General features: G+C 50.1%; 1 protein-coding gene across 3 annotated transcripts in view; it reads right to left on the bottom strand.

Annotated features, from left to right (window-relative positions):
- Positions 1–26,893, bottom strand: part of LOC140424704 (uncharacterized) — a 337,233-nt gene that overhangs the window by 39,566 nt on the left and 270,774 nt on the right. For all 3 annotated transcript variants that reach the window (XM_072508002.1, XM_072508001.1, XM_072508000.1), the window contains 2 exons: positions 23,382–23,423; positions 19,903–20,016 (listed from right to left, as the gene is read on the bottom strand). In XM_072508002.1, the coding sequence (XP_072364103.1) occupies positions 19,903–20,016; positions 23,382–23,423 (156 nt within the window). The remainder of the gene's footprint in view (positions 1–19,902; positions 20,017–23,381; positions 23,424–26,893) is intronic.

The following is a 26,893-nucleotide window of genomic DNA, read 5'->3' as shown; positions in this document are numbered from 1 at the left end:
TTGTTGGTGATTGTTGATTGCACCTAGGAATTTGAAGCTGTCAACCGTCTCCACCTCGGCACCAATAATGCATACAGGGGTGTGTACGACACTTCCCTTCCTGAAGTCGATGACCAGCTGCTTAGTTTTGCTGACGTTGAGGGAGAGATTGTTGTAATTACACCACACTATTAAGTTCTCAAACTCACTCGTTTACTCTGACTCATTGTTGTTTGAGGTCCGACCCATCACGGTCTTGTCATGAGCAAACGTGTAAATAGAGTTGGAGCCAGATTTTGCCACGCAGTTGTGTGTGTATTGCGGGTATAGTAGGGGGCTAAGTATGCAGAATTGCGGGCCCCGGTATTAAGGGCTATCAAGGAGGAGGTGTTGTTGTTTATCCTTACTGATTGTGGTCTGTGGGTCAGGGAAGCCAAGGATCCAGTTGCAGAGGGAGGAGCCAAGTCCTAGGTTTTGGAGTTTGGATATAAACTTGGCTGGGATTATGGTGTTGAAGGTGGAGCTGGAAAAACTACTACAGTCTGTGGAACACAGACTTATAATTTAATCAGAAGTTTGACATCTCCAGATGCACCGGATACCAAGACTTTTGCAGAGTTAGTGGGCATAGTGATAGGGCATTACCATTCAACGCCCTCAGTAATCTTGCAAATGTGTAAATTTAAATCAACAGGTAGAGACTCAGGAAAAACTTTCTAACATAATTAAGACAAAAAACTGAGCACTGGGAATTTGGGTCTCCTCTCAATGACATGTTAAGAGACCATCTGGTGTATGGGTTAAACAACACAGCGATACAAAAGAAGCCGTTAGCAGAGTCAGAAGTATCCGAAAACAGGGGCGTCATTGGCCGCCGTGAATTCCGCCCCCGCCGCCCGACGAAGTCTCCGAAGGGAGAAAAGTCGGCGGGGCGTTAATGGCGCCGCAGACGTCGGAGAATGGCACGGGTGGGCGCAAGGCAGCCGATTTTGGGCCTGCCGATATTCTCCCGTCCGGATGGGCCGAAGTCCCGTCGACGTGATGACGGGTCACATCGCTGTAAATCAAACCTCCTTTTAATTGGCGTCAACCTGTGCTCCAGGTTTACGCTAACCAGCGTGGAGGTGGATGACGGCCTGGGGGGTTGGCCGCTGGGCAGGCGATGGCGTGGCCGCAGTCTGAATGTGTGGGGAGAGGTGTGTGTAGGGTTGTGTGTGTGTGTGTGTGCGGCGGGGGGGGGGGGGGTGGTTAGAGTGGGCTGGGCTCCGGGGGAGTGCCGGGAGGGGGGGGTCAGTGCCGGGGAGGAGGATGGGGGGTCCGTGCCGGGGAGGAGGATGGGGGGTCCGTGCCGGGGAGGGGGGATCCGTGCCGGGGAGGAGGATGGGGTGTCCGTGCCGGGGAGGGGGATGGGGGTTCCGCGCCGGGGAGGGGGATGGGGGGGTCCGTGCCGGGGAGGAGGATGGGGGGTCCGTGCCGGGGAGGGGTATGGGGGGGTCCGTGCCGGGGAGGAGGATGGGGGGTCCGTGTCGGGGAGGAGGATCGGGGGTCCGTGTCGGGGAGGAGGATCGGGGGTCCGTGCCGGGGAGGACGATGGGGGGTCCGTGCCGGGGAGGGGGATGGGGGGTCCGTGCCGGGGAGGGGGATGGGGGGATCCGTGCCAGGGAGGGCCGGGGAGGAGGATGGGCGGGTCCGTGCCGTGGAGGAGGATGGGGGGTCCGTGCCGGGGAGGGCCGAGGAGGAGGATGGGGGGGTCCGTGCCGGGGAGGGGGATCCGTGCCGGGGAGGGGGATGAGGGGGTCCGTGCTGGGGAGGGGGATGGGGGGTCCGTGCCGGGGAGGGGGATGGGGGGGGGGGTCCGTGACGGGGAGGAGGATGGGGGGGTCCGTGCCGAGGAGGAGGATGGGGGGGTCCGTGCCGGGGAGGAGGATGCGGGGGTCCGTGCCGGGGAGGAGGATGGGGGGTCCGTGCCGGGGAGTGGGATGGGGGGTCCGTGCCGGGGTGGGCCAGGGAGGAGGATGGGGGGGTCCGTGCCAGGGAGGGCCAGGGAGGAGGATGGGGGGGTCCGTGCCGGGGAGGGGGGGTGCGAGGGCAAGTGAGTTGGTCCACCTTGCCACGTGCCAGCCTCCAACAGTTGGACCCATGCGGTCCATGCCACCTGGCTGGGGGGAGGAGGGGGTATGGGCAATGATGACATGTCGTTGTACCCACCCCCCCCCCACCAGGCCGTCATGTTTTCCGATCAGCCAGCGATGTTGGCCGCCGTGGCGGCAGCCGCTAATGTCTATGTTGCCCTGGATGAGGAGGAGGAGGAGGAGCGTGCCAGAGAGGCGGTGCAGGCTGCCGCAGAGGGGCAGGCGGCAGCCGCCCAGGCTGGAGGGACACCCGCCCGACAGGACGAGGACGGGGAGGAGGACGTCGCGGCCCCACGACAACGGAGGCACCCGAGGGCGCCCCGTGTGTACCGGCCCCGGCAGTCATACCAGGACCTCACGGTCCGGGAATGCAGGAGGAGACTCCGGATGAGGTGGGAAACCGTGGCACACATCTGCCACCTGCTGGCACACCTGTCACCGCGTGGCACTGGCGGGGGACACCCTCTCCCCGTGTCCGTCAAGGTTACGGTGCCCCTGAACTTTAATGCAACGGGGTCATTCCAGGCACCGAGTGGGGACCTATGCGGCATATCGCAGACATCGGTGCACCGGTGCATCCGGGCAGTGACAGACGCCCTATATGCCATGGCGCACCGCTACATCCGCTTCCCCGTGGACCGGGCCAGCCAAGATGCCCGGGCCGTGGGCTTGTCTGCCGTGGCCGGGTTCCCCATGGTCCAGGGCGCGATCGATGGGATGCACGTCGCTGTGCGGCCACCTGCAGATAACAGGGCCGTGTTCACCAATAGGAAGGGGACCTATTCGATGAACATACAGGTGGTCTGCGACCACCGCATGATGATCCTGCACGTCTGCGCCCGTTACCCAGGCAGTGTACACGACTCATATGTGTTGTCGCGGTCATCCATCACCGGCATGTACGAGGGACGCCATCCCCGGCTGAGGGGCTGGTTGCTGGGCGACAGGGGCTACCCATTGCGATCGTGGCTGATGACGCCTGTACGGAGGCCACGCAATGAGGCGGGGAACCGCTACAATGATGCCCATGTAGCGACAAGGGGAGTGACAGAGAGGTGCTTTGGCGTGCTGAAGATGCGTTTCAGGTGCCTGGACCTCTCTGGGGGCGCCCTCCAGTATCGGTCAGATAGGGTCGGCCGCATCATTGTGGTGTGCTGCGTCCTGCACAACATAGCCCAGCAGAGGGGCGATGTGCCGCAGGCAGAGGAGGGCCGAGTGGAGGAGCAGCAGGAAGAGGCGCAGTCCTCCCCAGATGAGGGGGATGGGGGCAATGGTCAGGGCAGACGGGCTAGACACGGGCGGGTGGCTGTCCACCGTTACCGGCTGGGCCAGCGGGCACGGGACAGGCTGATTGCCGCCCGCTTCACTGACTAGATGGGCGTGGGAATCGGGTAGTATGGCCACAGACCGCACACCATGGCAACAGCCGACCACCCCCACCTCCCACCCATCCACCCACCCAGCACCCTCACCCCCCTCCCCAACCACACCCACCCCACCCGCATGCACACCACCCCCCCATTGCCGATCCACCAGGGGCACAACGGCCGGGCTCACACAGTTGCTGGTGGACGCGTGTCTATTGCAGGCCATGGAGGATGATGACAACCCGCCCTGCGATGAGCTCCTGGCTCCACATCGTTGGACTATGTCTGACCCATGGCCACAGTACCACCATCCACCCGGACCATCCCTGCATGCGGCTATGACACTGCAGCGCACGGTCCCGTCCTCTGCCCGGGGGGATGTTGATGGCGGCCCAGGGGGAAGGGGGCAGACTCACCTGGGGCTGAGGTAACACCACCCCTCATACACATACTTGCGCTCAACGTACGTGACACCCCCGCACGCTTTGGACAGAGCACAAAGGCAGCTTCTGTAGGTGTAACATTGACTTTAATAACGAACGGAGTTCATGCACGTGCCCTAGCCCCTAAAACTCATCTGTGCCCTGCACCCATGCCAACTTACTCAGTGTCTAATTGTTTGGCCTTACGGACCCTATGACTACGTCTACGTGGTTCCCCAGACGGTACAGCAGAACTGGAGGTGGACTCCTGTGATTCCTGCCCTCTGACACGGGATCCCTTTGGCGGCTGTTTCCTGGGGCGTCCTGGCCTAGATGAGCCAGGCTGCGGCCCGCGCGACTGGGATGGCGAGCTGCCAGCCTGTCCTGCCCGTTGCCCACCCGATGCACCTGGGACGGAAGGGGGGGAGTCTGAGGTGTCGCGGTGTTCCGGGACCTCCCCTACAGGGGGACCCGGGACGGACCACAGCACCTCCTCCTCCCTCGGGGTGCCCGATGGCCCCCAGGCCTCTACATGGGTGGGGGATGCGAAGGACTGGCCATCCGACGCCCCCCCGACATCTGGCGCTGCCAGTCCTGGAGGCCCGTGCTGATATCGACAGGGGTCTGCAGGTTTGCAGCCATGGAGTTCAGGGGATTGGCAAACCCTGTCTGTGACTGTGCCGATGCCCTCAGCGATGGCCTGCTGAGACTGGGCCATGGCCTGCTGAGACTGGGCTATGGCCTGCTGAGACTGGGCTATGGCCTGCTGAGACTGGGCCATGGCCTGCAGAGACTGGGCCATGGCGTTGAGCGCCTCTGCCATCTGGCACTGGCTCATGGCCTCCTGTGAGAGGGCAGCTATGTCCTGGGCCACAGACGCCGCCTGCACGGAAAGCCCCAGGCCTCGCAAACCGTTCCCCATGTCTGACACCGTCGCACCCATTACCTCCACCGCGGACGCCACCAGTGCGGTGTCAGCCTGGGTGGCACGTATGACCGGCACCACTCCCAGCTCCTGGACGCGGGTGGACTCCTCCACCTGCGACTGCGGCCGCCGCAAGCCGGCCGTCACCCTCTTCGCTCGTCTCCGGTTCGGTGGTTGCATCGGATCTATGGGTGGGTGTGGTAACTCCAGGAACCCGGGATCCATCTGGGCGGCAGATGTTCGCTTGGGCTGGGCTGCCCTCCGACCGCCCGGCCCCTCTGCTGCTCCTACCTCCGCCTGCTGTACCGGGACGGCTGTGTTGTGCGCACCAGTGAGTGTACCAGACGCCTCATCACTAAAGTGCCCAACCGAGGTGAGTGATTCTGCGATGGTGGAGGGTGTTGGTGACAGCAGTGGCGTTGTGTCGTGCTCTTCATCCCACTCTGAGTCCATGGCACTTTGGGGTGGCAGTTCGTCTCCACCCATCCAATCTGTGTCACTGTCCGGTATTTCATTTTCCTGGGTAGTTTGTCCCGGGTAGGGGTGTCCTGGGTAGTGGTGTCCTGGGTAGTGGTGTCCTGGGTAGTGGTGTCCTGGCTTGGCTGTGACGGGGGCCTGTGGCTGCCCCTCTCATCGCTGGGTGGCACACGCCTGCGTCGTCGCACCCGCACGAGACGGGGCCGTCGTCTCCCGTGGTCTCCAAGGGACATCCTGCGGGCGTCGCATGCCGGAGGGTCCAGGTCTCTCCGTCTCCCATGGTGTGCGAGGGGCATCTGCGGGCGTCGCATGCCGGAGGGTCCGGGTATCTCCGTCTCCCGTGGTGTGCGAGGGGCATCTTGCGGGCGTCGCATGCCGGAGGGTCCGGGTCTCTCCGTCTCCCGTGGTGTGCGAGGGGCATCCTGCGGGCATCGCATGCTGGAGAGTCCGGGTCTCTCCATCTCCCGTGGCCTCCGAGGGGCATCCTGCGGGCGGTGTGCATCTGCGGGGATGGGTGCCTGGACGTTTGGTCCTGCGATACACAATGAAGCATGCATGGTTAGACACGCAGGCAGTGATCAGGTGATATGGGGGAGGAGGATATAGGGGAGGGGGGATATGGGGACGGGCTGTCGGTGGCTCACTTGCTAGTACGCCCCCGACCTCTGCATCAGCAACCTCCCGGTCCTCAGGTCCGCCAGCCAGTTCCAGGGCCCTTTCCTCGTGTTCGGTCAGTGGCCTCTCATCAGCGGGGCCTCCTCCAGTCCTCACATGCTCCCTATTGTTGTGTGCGCGCTTCTCCTGTGGGGGGTGGTGGCAGGGGTAAAAGCCAACAGTGTTAAACAGGTATATGAATGCACGCCATCGGTTGCGCGTGTATTGCAGAGGTTAAGGTTAGGGCTGGATTCACTTGGGGATATGGGGGATATGGGGGAGGGGGGATATGGGGGAGGGGGGATATGGGGAAGGGGGATATGGGGAGGGGGGATTTGGGAGGGGGGATATGGTGTAGGGGGGTATGGGGGAGGGGGGATATTGGGGATATGGTGGAGGGGAATATGGGGAGGGGGATATGGGGGAGGGGGATATGGGGGATATGGGGGAGGGGGGATATGGGGGAGGGGGATATGGGTAGGGGATATGGGGAGGGGGATATGGGGGAGGGGGATATGGGGGCGGGGATATGGGGGAGGGGGGATATGGGGGAGGGGGGATATGGGGATATGGGGAGGGGGGATATGGGTGAGGGGGATATGGGGGAGGGGGGATATGGGGGAGGAGGGGATATGGGGATATGGGGGGATATGGGGGAGGGGGGATATGGGGGAGGGGGGATATGGGGGATATGGGGAGGGGTGATATGGGGGATATGGGGGAGGGGGGATATGGGGAGGGGGGATATGGGAGGGGGATATGGGGAGGGGGGATATGGGGGATATGGGGGAGGGGGGATATGGGGGAGGGGGGATATGGGGAGGGGGATATGGGGAGGGGGGATATGTGGGAGGGGGATAGGGGGGATATGGGGAGGTGGATATGGGGGGGATATGGGGGATATGGGGAGGGGGGATATGGGGGAGGGGGGATATGGGGGAGTGGGGATATGGGGGAGGGGGGATATGGGGGAGGGGGGATATGGGGGATATGGGGGAGGGGGGGAGGGGGATATGGGGGAGGGGGATATGGGGGAGGGGGGACATGGGGATATGGATATCGGGCGGGGGAGGCTCACCCTGGCTGCTCTGACGAGGTTGTTTACCTTCTTGTCGCACTGGGTGCCTGTCCGTGGTGTCATGGCCACAGCGGTGAAGGCCTCTGCCACCTCCCTCCACAGATGCCGGCTGTGGCGTGGGGCAACTCTGCGGCCGTGCCCGGGATACAGGGCCTCCCTCCTCTGCTCCACTGCGTCCAGGAGCACCTGCACATCCCGTGACTGGAACCTCGGGGCTGAGCGGCGGCCGGCCATCCGGTCGGGTGTTGCGGTCGGGTGTTGCGGTCGGGTGGGGGGAGCAGCGCGTCCTTATGAGCCGTCACACCGTGCGGCGTGTATGACGCTGCATGGCGTGAACCACGTGAGCAAGCGCGGATCACGTCACGTCACTGCTAGCCCATTTCGGGCCTGAGACTTCGCGCCGTTTTTGACGGCGTGATGCAGGTCGGATTTGCGCCGTTTTTTGCACCGATCGGCGGACCTTGCGCCAATAAGGGAGAATTTCGCCCCAGGAGCTGGAGTTGGCTCGAGCTATGGAAATCACAGAGAAGGGCACCTTAGATCTGCAAAGTGTGCAGAGCGACTTGGGCATCATCAAGCCCATGCAATTCATAGAGGGGCAGCACCCACTGTACCAGTAGCTAAACCGAACAAGATTATACAAATCTGCAGAGACTACAAATTAGCGGTGAACCAAGCTGCGAAGCTGGCTAGGTACCCCACCCAAAACAGAGGATCTGTATTCAAAGTTGGCTGGGGTTAACATATACCAAGTCAGACATATGCCTTGCATACCAGCAATTAGACCTGGATGCTGCATCCAGAGAAATGTTTTTGTTTTTGCTTTTGGATGCAGCATCCAGCACTAATTGCCGATATGTCACCAGTAATACACACAATGGGTTATATCGCTACACACAATTACCATTTGGGGTGGCATTGGCTTGTGCCATTTTTCAACGTACTATGGAAAGTTTGCTGCAAGATTTATCAAGAGTTGTCATTTATCTAGATGACATTTTGAAAACAGGGGCCACTGAGGAGGAGCATCTAGCCAACCTGGAAGATTTAAAAATATTCCAAAATGCTGGAGTATGCATAGAAAGAAAGAAGTGCACCTTCCTTGAAAATGAGGTGGCTTATCTATGTTATGGAGTGGATGCACAAGCGTAACATCCAATGGAGGATAAAGTGTGAGCAAATAAAGAAGCACCAGACCGAGGAACACTTCAACAACTATGGACAATTCCTCCCACATTCACCAATACTGCAAGCAACTCTGCTTGTGCTAATTATGATGTGGAGATGCCAGCATTGGACTGGGGTGAGCACAGTAAGAAGTCTTACAACACCAGGTTAAAGTCCAACAGGTTTGTTTTGAATCACCAGCTTTTGGAGCACTGCTGTTTAAGAAGCGCTAAAGATAGTATTGGAAATCATCACAAAAGGAGGCTTTTAAACAAGAGAAACATGCTTGTCTGCCATTGTGCTTATTAGTCCACTTCAGCCCCTCTAAGAAGATGGTACTTACCTGTCATAATAATAATAATTGTTTATTGTCACAAGTAGGCTTCAATGAGGTTACTGTGAAAAGCCCCTCGTCGCCACATTCCGGCGCCTGTTCGGGAGGTCGGTACGGGAATTCAACCTGTGCTGCTCCCTTGTTCTGCATTACAAGCCAGCTAATAAGTCCCCTGTGCTAAACCAACCCCCTGTCATGTATCCCAATATGGAGCTGGAGCTGTTTTGTCACATCGGATGGACAATGGGTCAGAGAGACCTATTGATTTTGTTTCAAGGACCCTTACTGATGAGGAGAAAGGGTATTCACAAATTGAGGAGCAAGGCCTAGGCGTCATTTTGGGTATGAAAAATTTCATCAATACATCTACGGGAGGCATTTCACCGGCATCACCCACCATAAGCCTCTGCTAGGGCTTTCCAAAGAAGATAAATCAATTCCCCGATTGTGCCTGTGAGAATACAAAGGGGGGCTTTGCTGTTGGCTACTTATGAATACCCTTTTGAACACCAACCCAGGGCACACATCGCCAATGTTGATACCTGAAGTCACCTTCCGTTACCACAAAGCACAGCACCCCCACCACCATTAGTGCTTCAGGAGATTGTAATGGCCCTAAGGTTCCTTGATACGTTGAGATACAGTACTGGACCCAAAGAGACCTGATATTGTCAAAAGTTAAACACATGATCCTACATGGTTGGCAGAATGACAAAACCTCAGAGCAGGTGAAACCTTATCAAACAAGAAAAGATGAACTTAGTTGCAAGGATGGTGCCATCCTATGAGAAGCGAGGGTGGTCACTTCGATGCCTAGAAGAAAACTACGATTTGAAGAATTGCATAGTGTCCATCCGGGCATGTTGCAAATGAAGATGTGACCTAGAAGTAGTGGCCTAGCATCGACCCAGATATTGGCGGAATGGTAAAACAGTGAGACCAAAGAAAAGAACAAAGAAAAAATGCAACAGGCCCTTCTGCCCTCCAAGCCTGCGCCGATCCAGATCCTCTATCTAAAACTGTCGCCTATTTTCTAAGGATCTGTATCCCTCTGCTCCCTGCCCATTAATGTATCTGTCTAGATACATCTTAAATGACGCTAGCGTGCCCGCCTTTACCACCTCCGCCGGCAATGTGGTCCAGGCGCCCACCACCCCCTGCGTAAAGCACTTTCCACACATATCTCCCTTAAACTTTTCCCCTCTCACCTTGAACTCGTGACCCCTAGTAATTGAGTCTCCCACAGGGAAAAAGCTTCTTGCTGTCCACCCTGTCTATACATCTCATGATTTTGTCGACCACAATGAGGTCCCCCCTCAACCTCCGTCTTTCTAATGAAAATAATCCTAATCTACTCAACCTCTCTTCATAGCTAGCGCCCTCCATACCAGGCAACATCCTGGTGAACCTCCTCTGCACCTTCTCCAAAGAACCCACATCCTTTTGGTAATGTGGCGATCAGAACTGTACGCAGTATTCCAAATGTGGCCGAACCAAAATCTTATACAACTGTAATATGACCTGCCAACTCTTGTACTCAATACCCCTTCTGATGAAGGAAAGCATGCCGTATGCCTTCTTGACCACCCTATCGGACTGCGCAGCCACCTTCAGGGTACAATGGACCTGAACACCCAGACCTCTCTGTACATCAATTTTCCCCAGGGCTTTTTCATTTACCGTATAGTTTGCTCTTGAATTGGATCTTCCAAAATGCATCACCTCGCATTTGCCCGGATTGAACTCCATCTGCCATTTCTCCGCCCAACTCTCCAATCTATCTATATTCTGCTGTATTCCCTGACAGTCCCCTTCACTATCTGCTACTCCACCAATCTTCGTGTCATCTGAAAACCTGCTAATCAGACCACCTAAACCTTTCTCCAGATCATTTATGTATATCACAAACAACAGTGGTCCCAGCACGGATCCCTGTGAAACACCACTGGTCACAGTTCTCTATTTTGAGAAACTCCCTTCCACTACTACTCTCTGTCTCCTGTTGCCCAGCCAGTTCTTTATCCATCTAGCTAGTACACCCTGGACCCCATGAGACTTCACTTTCTCCATCAACCTACCATGGGGAACCTTATCAAATGCCTTACTGAAGTCCATGTGTATGACATCTACAACCCTTCCCTCATCAATCAACTTTGTCACTTCCTCAAAGAATTCTATTAAGTTGGTAAGATATGACCTTCCCTGCACAAAACCATGCTGCCTATCACTGATAAGCCCATTTTCTTCCAAATGTGAATAGATCCTATCCCTCAGTATCTTCTCCAGCAGCTTCCCTACCACTGATGTCAGGCTGACGGGTCTATAATTACCTGGATTATCCCTGCTACCCTTCTTAAACAAGGAGACAACATTAGCAATTCTCCAGTCCTCCGGTACCTCACCCGTGTTCAAGGATGCTGCAAAGATATCTGTTAAGGCCCCAGCTATTTCCTCTCTCACTTCCCTCAATAACCTGGGATAGATCCCATCCGGACCTGGGGACTTGTCCACCTTAATGCCAACACATCCTCCCTCCTTATGCCGACTTGACATAGAGTAATCAAACATCTATCCCTAACCTCAACATCCGTCATGTCCCTCTCCTCGGTGAATACCGATGCAAAGTACTCGTTAAGAATCTTACCCATTTTTTCTGACTCCACGCATAACTTTCCTCCTTTGTCTTTGAGTGGGCCAATACTTTCTCTAGTTACCCTCTTGCTCCTTATATATGAATAAAAGGCTTTGGGATTTTTCTTAACCCTGTTTGCTAAAGATATTTCATGACCTCTTTTAGCCCTCTTGTTTCCTCGTTTCAGGCAGGTCTTACATTCCCGATATTCTTCCAAAGCTTCATCTGTCTTCAGTCGCCTAGACCTTATGTATGCTTCCTTTTTCCTCTTAGCAAGTCTCACAATTTCACCTGTCATCCATGGTTCCCTAATCTTGCCATTTCTATCCCTCATTTTCACAGGGTCATGTCTGGCCTGCACTCTAATCAACCTCTCTTTAAAAGCCTCCCACATATCAATTGTGGATTTACCTTCAAACAGCTGCTCCCAATCCACATTCCCCAGCTCCTGCCGAATTTTGATATAGTTGGCCTTCCCCCAATTTAGCACACTTTCTTCAGGACCACTCTCGTCTTTGTCCATGAGTATTCTAAAACTTACGGAATTGTGGTCACTATTCCCAAAGTAATCCCCGACTGAAACTTCAACCACCTGGCTGGGATCATTCCCCAATACCATGTCCAGTATGGCCCCTTCCCTAGTTGGACTATTTACATACTGCTCTAGAAAACCCTCCTGGATGCTCCTTACAAATTCTGCTCCATCTGGACCTCTGACACGAAGTGTGTCCCAGGGAAAATTAAAATCTCCTATCACCACCACCCTGTTGCTCCTATATCTTTCCATAATCTGTTTACACATTTGTACCTCTATCTCACACTCGCTGTTGGGAGGTCAGTAGTACAGCCCCGACATTGTTACCGCACCCTTCCTATTTCTGAGCTCTGCCCATATCGCCTCATTGCTTGAGTCCTCCATTGTGCCCTCCTTCAGCACAGCTGTGAAAACCTCTCTGACCAGTAATGCAACTCCTCGACCCCTTTTACCTCCCTCTCTATCCCTCCTGAAGCATCGATATCCTGGGATACTTAGTTGCCAATCATGCCAATAACAACAGAAGTTACTTGAACCCCTGGGAATGGCCTGGTCGGCTGTGGGTGAGAGTTCATGTCAATTACATAGGTCCATTTATGGGTATAATGTTCTTGATACTAGTAGACACACATTCAAAGCAGTTTGACATGTTGTCAACAACTTCCTATGCCACAGTGGAGAAGCTGCGCCAGTGCTTTGCCACCCACGGACTGCCAGAGGTACTTGATTCAGACAACGGGACGGCATTCACAAGTGCTGAGTTCCAATATCTTACATCATCAAATCTCATGTCAAATCTTTATGTACTGCACCTTACCATTCCTCATGAAATGGGCTGGCTGAACGTGCTGTACAGACCTGTAAGGCAGGCGCGACAAACAATCTCCAGGGTCCCTGGAGACATAGATAGCATGTTTCCTCTTGGCTTAGAAACCACATCATGCACAACCATGGGAGTAGCTCCTGATGCCAGGCCACCACAAATCGCTTCTTGGCAACATCTTCATTTATGAAACTCCAAGGTGGGCACTATGTAGTTCCTCAGGCAATACTTGTCTTGCAGGTCCAGGAGTGGCAACCCCCGATTCTCAGAGGATTACACCAACCTCACAGCTAAACCCAGCCTTTCTCTTGTAGTGAAGCTTCATAGGATTTGAAGCTTGCTCATTGTGCCAATCATCGGCGGCACGGTAGCGCAGTGGTTAGCACAGTTGCTTCACAGCGCCAGGGTCGCAGGTTCGATTCCCGGCTTGGAGTCTGCACATTCTCCCAGTGTCGGCGTGGGTTTCCTTCGGATGCTCCGGTTTCCTCCCACAAGTCCCGAAAGATATGCTGTTAGGTGGATTGGACATTCTGAATTCTCCCTGTGTACCCGAACAGGCGCCAGAATGTGGCGATTAGGGGATTTTCACAGTAACTTCATTGCAGTGTTAATGCAAGCCTATTTGTGACAGTAATAAAGGTTAGAAATTATTATTGTGTAATATCATGTTATTAATCTTCGATAAGAAAGGATGTCTCTGAGTCCATGACTTAATCTGTTGTGTTGATGCTGATAGTGTATCTCGGAAATTAAAGACCATCACAATTTCTTCTTGCACTGGAGTGGGTGACGTGCTCACAGGTAATGGAAGACAGCTTAGAGAACCTGCATTGTCTATCTGGCCTTTGCTCTAAAGTATACCCGTATGTAGAAAGAATCAAAGCCCAATGCTATATCCTGGCAGAAGCAGTAGGAGGAATTGTTTTATCTTCTTTAAATTACCCCAATAATGGCTTATGATCCGTCACTACTGTGAAGTGATTCCCGTATTGGTGAAATTTCTTGACGCTGTAGACCAGGGCTAAGCCCTCTTTTTCAATTTGGGAACATCCCCTCTCCATATCTGAGAGGGTCCTAGGTCCATAAACTATGGGTGTTCCTGTCCCATCATCCAACCTGCGGGAAGGTATAGCTCCAATTTTATATGGAGATGCATCGCAGGTAAGAACAAGTTTTTTGGTGAGGTCAAAATGTACTAAGAGGCACGATGATTGTAATGCATGCTTCGCTGGATTAAAGGCCTCTCTCTATGTGCCTTCCAATAACACCTCTGAAATTTCCTCAGAGGGGTTGACAGTTTGGAATTAATCTCCTGTAATCATTCCGAGGAAAGTCTTTAATTCTGTGCTGTTCTTCAGAGCTGGTGCCATGGTGATAGCCTTTACTTTATCCTCCATGGCAGGGCATCCCTGTGCATCCACTCTGTAGCCCAAATAAGTTACTTCATTTGCCTGAAAAGTGCATTTCCCCCTTCTCAGGTTCGCCTCTGAATTTTGGAATCTCTTCAGTATTTCCTTCAAGTTTTCTAGATGCCCCCCTTCCACGGATCCAGTAACTGGCACATTGTTAAAGTATGCAACAGCCTTCAGTGACCCTTGTAGTAAATGATCCATGGTGTGCTGGAATATGCCGCATGCTGAAGAGAACCCTAATGGTAACCAACTCTATTCATACAATCCCTTGTGTATGTTGATGGCAACATACCTCCGGGACAAATCATCTAGTTCCAGCTGCTGGAATGCATGGCTCATATCCAACTTAGTGTATGTTAATCCACCAACTAATTTTGCTTGCAGGTCCTCTATTTTAGGTATGGGCCATCTATCTAGTTTGGCAGCTCGTTTTACCTTTTGTTTGTAATCTCTGCATGTGCAGATGGTCTTGTCAGGTTTGATTACTGGAACAATAGGTGCTGCCCACTCTGCAATCTGTACAGGTTGAATGATGCCTAAATATTCCAGGCACTTTATTCCTCTTCTACATTCTCCAGCATTAAGAAAGGCACAGGTCCAGCCCTATAATATCTTGGTGTAGCTTTGGCTTCACATGAATCTTGACTTGGAGTCTCTTAATCTTTCCTAACTCTCCCTGAAAAACCTTTGGATAACTTCTGATGACTTCGTGCATGTCCCCCTCACTTATTTAAAATATCTCTAGCCAGTTCAGCTTAATATGCTGGATCCAGTCACGCCCCACTAAACTTGGTCCCTGGTCCAACATAACAATACGTGAAAGCTGAGCTGGCTGTTGGCTACAGACTACTGGAGAGATAATCGTTTCCATGGTCTTGATTGCTTCCCCAGTGTACATGGCTAGCCTGGCCACAGTGATCTTCAGCCTCAAAGGTTTAACCCTGTCTTGCAAATAACAGTGTGTTTGTTGTCCGATGACTGTTGCTGATGACCCCGTTTCTACCTCCATTCTCAAGGAACGTCCATTAATCAGCACCAGCTTTGGTTTCGGGACAAAATGTTCCGCTCTTGTGCTGGGCATTCCCCCATGCTGTGGACCGCAGCTGATTTCTGTGTGCTGCCAGGAATAGGCAGATCCTGCTTGTTCTTCCACCTATTTTGTTACAGGCAAATCACTCTGCATCACAAACTCTGAACATCTCTGGGGGCAAGGGAGAGGAATCTTCCGTTGGGAAATCCACGGGCCTGAGTGCGCTGCCGGCGGAATGGAGGATCCCGCCGACGGAGAATCCAGCCCAAAATGTCTGAAAGCATGAAGCATTCGCAACAAAGGTGAAATAATAGCATCCAGTTTAATAGCCATTATGAAGATTTGGCTGCAGTGTTGGGAATTATAATATTTCAGGATACTGAATCAGGTAGAATCGGACAATGTTACAAAGGTGGCCTGCATGATGGCATGAATAGGTGATCAGAAGCTTATGAGGGGGTTAAAATTGGAACACTCCAATTCAACTTCAGAAAGAACTCGGACCCTCTTTGCCTGTCAATTGCTAAAACCTTGGAACTCGAGCCTCCAGATTAGTTCACTGTATGTGTCTTCTCCGTGTGGGAAGGATGGGACCATTCTACTATCATCCCCTCGCAAGGAACATTCCAGTTAACTTCTGATTCTGGACTCTGGACACATGTAAAACCCATACTTTATTTTATTGTGGTCGTGCCCTGAAGCCTCTTCCATTTCCCTGATCCCCTGTTTATTGTGTGAGTGTAAAGTGGTAGACGTTGCAAAAGCCGTCTCACTAATGTGGCAGGGGGATGGGAACCAGATTAGGAAGTTAGAGGTCAGTAAAGAGGCAGCAACTAAAGCCAGTAAGGTACTAGATAATGAACTCAATGTGACTAAGGGGAAGAGTAGACAGGGAAGAGATGATGAACGCAAAGGGACAGGTGGTCTGAGGTGCATTTGTTTCAATGCGAGAAGTGTAGCAGGTAAAGCAGATGAACTTAGGGCTTGGATTAGTACCTGGGAATATGATGTAATTGGGATTACTGAGACTTGGTTGAGGGAAGGGCAAGACTGGCAACTAAATATCCCAGGGAATAGATGCTTCAGGAGGGATGGAGAGGGAGTTAAAGGGGTGGAGGAGTTGCATTACTGGTCAGAGATGATATCACAACTGTGATTAAGGAGGGCACAATGGAGGATTCGAGCACTGAGGCAATATGGGTAGAGCTAAGAAATAGGAAGGGTGTAGTAACATTGTTGGGACTTTACTACAAGCCTCCCAAAAGTGAGCGTGAAGTAGAGGTACAAATATGTAGACAGATTATAGAAAAATGTAGGCGCAATAGGGTGGTCGTGTTGGGAGATTTTAACTTCCCCAACATTGAATGGGACTCATGTAGTTTTGGAGGCATAGATGGAGCAGAATTTGTAAGGAGCATCCAGGAGTTTTTTAGAGCAGTATGTAAACAGTCCAACTCGCGAAGGGGCCATACTGGACCTGGTATTGGTGAATGATCCCGGCCAGTTAAAGTTTCAGTCGATGATTACTTTGGGAATAGCGATCACAATTCCGTAAGTTTTAGGATACTCATGGACAAAGACGAGAGTGGTCCTAAAGAAAGAGTGCTAAATTGGTGAAAGGCGAAGTATAACAAAATTCGTCAGGAGCTAGGGATTGTGGATTGGGAGCAGCTCTTTAAGGGTAAATCCACATTTGAAATGTGGGAGTCTTTTAAGGAAAGGTTGATTAGAGTGCAGGACAGACATGTCCCTGTGAAAATGAGGGATAGAAATGGCAAGATTAGGGAACCATGGATGACGGGTGGAATTGTGAGACTAGCTAAGATGAAAAAGGAAGCATACATAAGATCTAGGCGACTTAAATCTGATGAAGCTTTGGAGGAATATCGGGAAAGTAGGACAAATCTCAAATGCGCAATAAAGAGGGCTAAAAGGGGTCATGAAATATATTTGGCTAACAGGGTTAAGGAAAATCCCAAAGCCTTTTATTCGTTTATAAGGAGCAAGAGGGTAACTAGACAAAGGATTGGCCCACTCAATGACAAAAGAGGGAATTTATGTGTGGAGTCAAAGGAAATGGGTGAGATTCTTAATGAGTACTTTGCATCGGTATTCATCAAGGAGAGGGACATGACGGATGTTGAGGCTAAGGATGGGTGTTTAAATACTCTATGACAAGTCGGCATAAGGAAGGGGGAAGTTTTGGGTATTCTAAAAGGCAGTAAGGTGGAAAAGTCCCCAGGTCCGGATGGGATCTATCCCAGGTTACTGAGGGAAGAAATAGCTGGGGCCTTAACAGATATCTTTGCAGCATCCTTGAGCACGGGTGAGGTCCCGGAGGACTGGAGAATTGCTAATGTTGGCCCTTTGTTTAAGAAGGGTAGCAGGGATAATCCAGGTAATTATAGACCCGTCAGCCTGACATCAGTGGTAGGGAAGCTGCTGGAGAAGATACTGAGGGATAGGATCTATTCACATTTGGAAGAAAATGGGCTTATCAGTGATAGGCAGCATGGTTTTGTGCAGGGAAGGTCATGTCTTACAAACCTAATAGAATTCTTTGAGGAAGTGACAATGTTAATTGATGAGGGAAGGGCTGTAGATGTCATATACATGTACTTCAGTAAGGCGTTTGATAAAGTTTCCATGGCAGGTTGATGGAAAAAGTGAAGTCGTATGGGGTTCAGGGTGTACTAGCTAGATGGATAAAGAACTGGCTGGGCAAGAGGAGACAGAGAGTAGTGGCGGAAGGGAGTGTCTCAAAATGGAGAAAGGTGACTAGTGGTGTTCCACAGGGATCCGTGCTCGGACCACTGTTGTTTGTGATATACATAAATGATCTGGACGAAGGTATAGGTGGTCTGATTAGCAAGTTTGCAGATGATACTAAGATTGGTGGAGTTGCAGATAGCGAGGAGGACTGTCAGAGAATACAGCAAAATATAAATAGATTGGAGAGTTGGGCAGAGAAATGGCAGATGGAGTTCAATCCAGGCAAATGCGAGGTGATGCATTTTGGAAGATCTAATTCAAGAGCGGACTATACGGTCAATGGAAGAGTCCTGGGGAAAATTGATGTACAGAGAGATCTGGGAGTTCAGGTCCATTGTACCCAGAAGGTGGCAACGCAGGTCGATAGAGTGGTCAAGAAGGCATAAAGCATGCTTGCCTTCATCGGACGGGGTATTGAGTACAAGAGTCGGCAGATCATGTTACAGTTGTATAGGACTTTGGTTCGGCCACATTTGGAATACTGCGTTCAGTTCTGGTCGCCACACTACCAGAAGGATGTGGATGCTTTAGAGAGGGTGCAGAGGAAGTTCACCAGGATGTTGCCTGGTGTGGAGGGTGCTAGCTATGAAGAAAGTTGAGTAGATTAGGATTGTTTTCATTGGAAAGACGGAGGTTGAGGGGGGACCTGATTTAGGTCTACAAAATTATGAGAGGTATGGACAGGGTGGATAGCAACAAGCTTTTTCCAAGAGTGGGGGTGTCAATTACAAGGGGTCACGATTTCAAGGTGAGAGGGGGAAAGTTTAAGGGCGATGTGCGTGGAAAGTTTTTTACACAGAGGGTGGTGGGTGCCTGGAACGCTTTGCCTGCGGAAGTGGTGGAGGCGGGCACAATAGCATCATTTAAGATGCATCTAGACAGATATATGAACGGGCGGGGAACAGAGAGAAGTAGATCCTTGGAAAATATGTGACAGGTTTAGATAAAGGATCTGGATCGGCGCAGGCTGGGAGGGCCGAAGGGCTTGTTCCTGTGCTGTAATTTTCTTTGTTCTTTCTTTGTTCTAAAAGTAAACCAACCCTTTGATTTCCACCTTCGCTTGGGTTTGCTGTGCGAGTTGACAGAGGATTGAAATATTTCCAAATGTAAGGGCAGAGAATTGGGGAATCAAGGCAGTTTATATCGACCCCCACAGTTCCCTCTTTCCTAGTACGGTTGCGAGTACTGCCTTACACCCCACTCCCTCAGACATGCAAGTTTCATCTATTTGGACCAAAACAATTGGATCCTACCCTCTCACTTCAAGCTATTCTGGAGCCATGAGGAGTTTTAAATTTTGAAGTGTCTTAGGATATTTTACGCTGCTGAAGACACTAAATAGACCAAAGCTATTGTAATTACTATTAAATTAAAACAGAAAGTGCTTGAAACACTCAGCAGGTTTGGCTTCATCCGTGCAGAGATACACAACACTGTAGATGAAATTTGGTCACTAATGACCTATTTGCACTGTATAGAACCTTAGTTAGGCCACACTTGGAGTATAGTGTTCAATTCTGGTCGCCACACTACCAGAAGGATGTGGTGGCTTTAGAGAGGGTGCAGAAGAGATTTACCAGGATGTTGCCTGGTATGGAGGGCATTAGCTATGAGGAGCGGTTGAATAAACTCGGTTTGTTCTCACTGGAACGACGGAGGTTGAGGGGCGACCTGATAGAGGTCTACAAAATTATGAGGGGCATAGACAGAGTGGATAGTCAGAGACTTTTTCCCAGGGTTGAGGGGTTAATACTAGGGGGACATAGGTTTAAGGTGCGAGGGGCAAGGTTTAGAGGAGATGTACGAGGCAAGTTTTTTACACAGAGGGTAGTAGGTGCTTGGAACTCGCTGCCGGAGAAGGTGGTGGAAGCAGGGACAATAGTGACGTTTAAGGGGCATCTTGACAAATACATGAATGGGATGAGAATAGAGGGGAAAACGGACCCCGAAAATGTAGAAGATTTTAGTTTCGATGGGCAGCATGGCCGGCACAGGCTTGGAGGGCCGAAGGGCCTGTTCCTGTGCTGTACTTTTCTTTGTTCTTTGCTCTTTGCACAGATCAATGCTACAAACCCAACACAAATGGTGCTCTTAACTATTACAAAGTTAAAAACATAAATAAATATCTTGCAGTTTGAAGAATATTCTGTTTCTATAACTTACGGAAACGTTTACAATAATCATCAATTTCCTCAGTCCTCTGTAGTCTTTTCCTGGCCTCCTCTTCCTGATCAATCCAAGGGATAGTATAAGAGACCGAAGGTGGAAACGGGCCAGCTGTCATTAAACAGAGAACAAAATAAAAACTGGAGTCGACAGCAATACCCCACTTAATTGTTCGATCCCCGTCCCCGCCAGTGGCGTAATGGGGGTTTCTGCCATATAGTCATGGGAGCCCCATTCTAATACATTAACATATACTTAGTGAGACTCCTCGCTGTATCATAACCATGTTGGGAAGTACGGCCCTCATGGTGAAGAGTGTCATTCTGGGCAGTACCCTGGCACTGCCCCCAGAAATGCCCCGGCACCTCCAGTGACCATGCATGGGCAGTGGCAGGGGCAGCACCCAAGCAGTTTCATGGCAGCAGTGCCAGGGGGATGGCCACAGTGCTTCCTTTGGGCTTGCTTTTGGTAGGAGTGTGTCCATGGGGACAGTCCAGTGTCCATGGAGAGATTTAATGTGGGGGAGCTTTTGTGCCCAAAAGGGGGCTTCATTTAAAAAAAAATTTGGGTGCACTTTAAAAAGAAAGGTGACCTGATCTGTTAGGAGCTGAAGTTGCTGGCATGATGCCATGAGATTCACCTCTTCAATTTTCTTTTAAAGCATTCAGAAATATGGCAGATAAACCCAGCAAGGCAGCCAGTGGCTTATCTCTGCTTTTCCTGCCGGAGAAAACACTTTTAAAGAAAACCAGAAAGTTCCACCCACAGTTAAAATTAATGTTACAATACATTCCTCAAAAAACCTCAACCCCGCATCAACTCTGCTGTGGAAATCCAAGAAACATCAGCAACAAATCTGCTTTCTGAAACCCAAGACTTCTCTGGTTTGAATAGATGGCTGATTCAAACTTTGTAACTTTTCCCAGCACAGAGCTATTCCCAGGAGTTCTTCCCTGCACAACCAACACAACTCTTTCCTTAATTATCCTGTTTTCATTTCCCAAAATATAAATCTCTTTCATGTTTTTCCTATATTTTTCCCTTTTGTGTCAAAGAAAATTTAATAAACTTCACTTACTTACATATGAAACCTTTGCAAGCTGTAAAAGCCGTACTTCCTTTTGAAATTTAACAGTTGAAAAAAATCAAGTCCCTCTTTCTCTCCAAATGCAAAATTTTAAACTTTACTTTGTTACTTATAAATGACTTGACCCTAGCTTCATTGCAAATGCATACGTTTAACATTTTTACTCTTTTCATCTTTCAATTCTCCCACACAAGCTGACTTCATTAACCTTTCTCCAGCTTAATTGTATTATTTACACTAAACAGCCACACATCCTTCTTTACAGAATAAAACAATATTCCCCATAAATATATATATTTTAAAACCTGCCTTCACCACCCTCTTACGAAGTTTGTTTCAAACACCAACCTCCCACTCAGCAAATAAAATCCTCACATCACTTTTGCTTCTTTTGCCAATTATTTTGAATCGGTGCCCTCTAGTCTTGAAGCTGTATTGAGAGGGAACAGTTCTCACAAATTACCCTGCCTATACTCCTCAGGATCTTGCATGCCTCTATCAAGTCTTCTCTCAGACTTCTGTTCTCCGAGGAAAACCGGCCCAACCTCTCCAATCTATCCTCATAGCTATAGTTCATTATCCCTGGAATCATTCTTGTAATACTCCTCTGTATTCCCTCCAATGTCTTCACATCTTCTTCAAGTATGGCACCTGGAACTGGATGCAGTATTTCAAATGAGCCCAACTCGTGTCTTATACAAGTTCAACAAATTACCTCCTTCCTCTTATACTTAGTGCATCTAGTTAAAAAATTCAAGATACTATATGCTTTATTAGCTGCTCACTCAACATGCCCTGCCTTGTTCAATGATTTACATACATACTGGATCCTCAACTTTCTGACCCATAGACGACATTCAGTAAGAATAAACAACAACCCTTCCTCCACGATCGTCCTTCAGGGCCCCGCAAGGCTGCGTACTTAGCCCCTTGCTATACTCCCTATACACATACAACTTCAAGGCAAAATTTGGCTCCAACGCTCTACAGGTTTGCTGATGAATATAGTGGGTCAGATCTCAAACATCGACGAGTCAGAATAATACAGGAGGAAGATAGAGAACCTAGTGCAGTGGCCTAACGACAACAATCTCTCCCTCAATGCCAACAATACTAAAGAGCTGGTCATTTGACTTCAGGAAGCAAAGTACTGTAACACCTCTGTTTGCATCAATGGTGCCGAAGTGGAGATGGTTAACAGCTTCAAATTCCAAAAATCTCTCCTGCTCCACCCATGTCGATTCTACCACTAAGAAAGCACAACAGCGCCTATACTTCCTCAGGAAACTGAGGAAATTCGGCATGTCCACACTGACTCTGACCAGCTTTTACAGATGTACCATAGAAAGTATCCTATCTGGCTGCATCACAGCCTGGTATAGCAACTGCTCGGCACAAGACCGGAAGGGACGTCAGAGAGTCGTGAACACAGCCCAGCCCATCACACAAACCTTTAGTCTGACATGGTCTGCTTCTAGTTTTTCCTACAAGCGGAAACATCCTCTCCACGTCCTCTCTATCCAGGCCTCGCAGTATCCTGTAAGTTTCAATAAGATCCACCCCTCATCCTTTTAAACTCCGAGTACAGACCTCAAGTCCTCAACTGTTCCTCATACGCCAAGCTTCATTCCAGGGATCATTCTTGTGAACCTCCTCTGGACCCTTTCCAAGGCCAGCATATCCTTCCTTAGATACAAAACTGCTCACAATACTCCAAATGGGGTCTAACCAGAGCCCCATATAGCCTCAGAGGTACATCCCTGGTCTTGTATTCTCACCCTCTCGACATGAATGCTAACATTGCATTTGTCTTCCTAACTGCCGACTGAACCTGCACATTAGCCTTCAGAGAATTGTGAACAAGAACTCCCAAGTCCCTTTGTGCTTCTGATTTCCTAAGCATCTCCCCATTTAGAAAATAGTCTATGCTTCCATTTCTCTTTCCAAAGTGCATAACCTCACACTTTTCCACATTGTACTCCATCTGATACTTCTTTGCCCACTCTCCTAGCCTGTCCAAGTCCTTCTGCAGCCCGCCTGCTTCCTCAATACTACCTGTCCCTCTGTTATCATGTCAAAAAACTCCAGCAAGCTAGTTAGACATGATTTTTCCTTAAGAAATCCAGGCTGACTTTCATTAACTATCCTACACTTGTCTAAGTGACTATTGGTTTTGTCCCTAACTAAGGCTTCCAGAGTTTTCCCTGCCACTGAAATCAAACTGACTGGTCTGTAGGTTCCAGTTATCTCCTTGCACCCCTTTTTGGAAATGGGTGTAACATTCACAATCCCCAGTCCTTTGGCAGTACCCTTGGACACATTCCATGTGGCTCTTGTACCTTATCAATTTTAAGTAAAAGTAGCCTTTGTTACTTATCCTGAAACTTACTTGGCACATCAAATGGAAGTGGGCAGACGTCAGGTTTCGCAGCTACCAGACAAAGAATAAAAATAATGCAATGAATAATTATTCTCAATAACATTGGTTGAGTCATGTCAGGTGATACAATGCAAAACATCTGGAATAGGAACCAGGTCCATTTCAAACCCTCACACTTCTGCTTTCAACATAAGCCAGACTAATCTGCTTGCAAGAAGTGGGTTATCCATTAGATATGATAATCAGACTAATGCTTTTAAATTAGAAGTAAATTAAGGGAAATCTAAAGAGAAAAGAAATGGTGAAATGGAGATTCCTTGTAAGGGCCCTTCTTGTTTATTCTCTTATTTTCCATTTATATTACTTTGACGTTATGATTTTTGATCCATAGTTGTTTAATAGACATATACATTTAAATTAAACAGAGGAAGTTAGGAACTCAAAAGTTACAAAATATTACGCTGTGCTGTGAAGATTTAGCTTTTGTATAGAAGAACCCAGACCTGCTGGCACCCGACAGATTGGAGGGGTTTGGTTCAATTGATTGGCTGGTGGCCCAGGAAACAGAAAGGCACATGGACACTGAGAGAAGAAGCTGTGCATTGCTCTCACTCTCTCTCTCAAAGAATGCTCCCTGCCTGCTGCTTCCGATTCTGCAGAGAAACCTTGAGATCCTGATGAATCTACAGTGAAAACCATTCCAGACTGAAAGAAAATACCTCATCCAACAGGAGGCCTAAGCTAAAAGAATCCAACTGTAAGTCGTCCACCTGAAACAGAGACTTTCATCCTTTTAATTTTCGTATTGTTTTAATTTACACCCCTCTTTCCCCTGTGTTTGTCTGTCTTGTGTGCGCGTGTAGAGGGTGAGGCGAGTTAAAAAGGGGGGAAATTAGGAATGAGATAATAGTTAACCAGTTGTATTTGTTGTCCATTTAATAATAGTTATTGTTATTAATAAAAATTAATTGTGTTTAAATTTACAAACCTGGTGACTGTAATTATTGAGCAGCCAAAGGCCAAAGACTTTGGGTATTTTGTAAAAATTAAGAGTTAACTTCAATTGTGTAGTGACTCTGGGTCAAAGGGGGCTGGAATTGACTGCGCACCAGCCTGGGTTGTCGTAACACACTTTGGGGGCAGAGTCCTGGATGGCTTCATCTGCAGAAAGTGCACCCAACTGCAGCTCCTCACAGACCGCATGGTTCGGTTGGAGCAGCAATTGGATGCACTTAGGAGCATGCAGGTGGCGGAAAGCGTCATAGATCGCAGTTATGTAAGTGTGGTCACACCCAAGGTGCAGGCAGAGAAATGGGTGACCACCAGAAAGGGCAGGCAGTCAGTGCAGGAATCCCCTGTGGTTGTCCCCCTCTCGAACAGGTATACCCCTTTGGATACTGTCGGGGGGGATAGCCTATCAGGGGAAAACAGCAGCAGCCAGAGCAGTGGCACCACGGCTGGCTCTGATGTTCAGAAGGGAGGGTCAAAGCGCAGAAGAGTAATAGTTATAGGGGACTCTATAGTCAGGGGAACAGATAGGCGCTTCTGTGGACGTGAAAGAGACTCCAGGATGGTATGTTGCCTCCCTGGTGCCAGGGTCCAGGATGTCTCCGAACGGGTAGAGGGAATCCTGAAGGGGGAGGGCAAACAGGTAGAGGTCGTTGTACATATTGGTACTAACGACATAGGCAGGAAGAGGCATGAGGTCCTGCAGCAGGAGTTCAGGGAGCTAGGCAGAAAGTTAAAAGACAGGACCTCGAGGGTTGTAATCTCGGGATTACTCCCTGTGCCACGTGCCAGTGAGGCTAGAAATAGGAAGATAGAGCAGACAAACACGTGGCTAAACAGCTGGTGTAGGAGGGAGGGTTTCGGTTATCTGGACCACTGGGAGCTCTTCCGGGGCAGGTGTGACCTGTATAAGATGGACGGGTTGCATCTAAACCGGAGAGGCATAAATATCCTGGCCGCGAGATTTGCTAGTGTCACACGGGAGGGTTTAAACTAGTATGGCAGGGGGGTGGGCACGGGAGCAATAGGTCAGAAGGTGAGAGCGTTGAGGGAGAACTAGGGAATATGGACAGTGTGGCTCTGAGGCAGAGCAGACGGGGAGAAGTTGCTGAACACAGCGGGTCTGGTGGCCTGAAGTGCATATGTTTTAATGCAAGGAGCATTACGGGTAAGGCAGATGAACTTAGAGCTTGGATTAGTACTTGGAACTATGATGTTGTTGCCATTACAGAGACCTGGTTGAGGGAAGGGCAGGATTGGCAGCTAAACGTTCCAGGATTTAGATGTTTCAGGCGGGATAGAGGGGGATGTAAAAGGGGAGGCGGAGTTGCGCTACTTGTTCAGGAGAGTATCACAGCTATACAGCGAGAGGACACCTCAGAGGGCAGTGAGGCTATATGGGTAGAGATCAGGAATAAGAAGGGTGCAGTCACAATGTTGGGGGTATACTACAGGCCTCCCAACAGCCAGCGGGAGATAGAGGAGCAGATAGGTAGACAGATTTTGGAAAAGAGTAAAAACAACAGGGTTGTGGTGATGGGAGACTTCAACTTCCCCAATATTGACTGGGACTCACTTAGTGCCAGGGGCTTAGACGGGGCAGAGTTTGTAAGGAGCATCCAGGAGGGCTTCTTAAAACAATATGTAAACAGTCCAACTAGGGAAGAGGCGGTACTGGACCTGGTATTGGGGAATGAGCCCGGCCAGGTGGTAGATGTTTCAGTAGGGGAGCATTTCGGTAACAGTGACCACAATTCAGTAAGTTTTAAAGTACTGGTGGACAAGGATAAGAGTGGTCCGAGGATGAATGTGCTAAATTGGGGGAAGGCTAATTATAACAATATTAGGCGGGAACTGAAGAGCATAGATTGGGGGCGGATGTTTGAGGGCAAATCAACATCTGACATGTGGGAGGCTTTCAAGTGTCAGTTGATAGGAATACAGGACAGGCATGTTCCTGTGAGGAAGAAAGACAAATACGGCAATTTTCGGGAACCTTGGATGACGAATGATATTGTAGGCCTCGTCAAAAAGAAAAAGGAGGCATTTGTCAGGGCTAAAAGGCTGGGAACAGACGAAGCCTGTGTGGCATATAAGGAAAGTAGGAAGGAACTTAAGCAGGGAGTCAGGAGGGCTAGAAGGGGTCATGAAAAGTCATTGGCAAATAGGGTTAAGGAAAATCCCAAGGCTTTTTACACTTACATAAAAAGCAAGAGGGTAGCCAGGGAAAGGGTTGGCCCACTGAAGGATAGGCAAGGGAATCTATGTGTGGAGCCAGAGGAAATGGGCGAGGTACTAAATGAATACTTTGCATCAGTATTCACCAAAGAGAAGGAATTGGTAGATGTTGAGTCTGGAGAAGGGGGTGTAGATAGCCTGGGTCACATTGTGATCCAAAAAGACGAGGTGTTGGGTGTCTTAAAAAATATTAAGGTAGATAAGTCCCCAGGGCCGGATGGGATCTACCCCAGAATACTGAAGGAGGCTGGAGAGGAAATTGCTGAGGCCTTGAC

The sequence above is a fragment of the Scyliorhinus torazame genome, chromosome 6 (assembly GCF_047496885.1).
Source record: "Scyliorhinus torazame isolate Kashiwa2021f chromosome 6, sScyTor2.1, whole genome shotgun sequence".
NCBI classification, from domain to species: Eukaryota; Metazoa; Chordata; class Chondrichthyes; order Carcharhiniformes; family Scyliorhinidae; genus Scyliorhinus; species Scyliorhinus torazame.
This window is presented reverse-complemented; position numbering and strand designations above follow the sequence as displayed.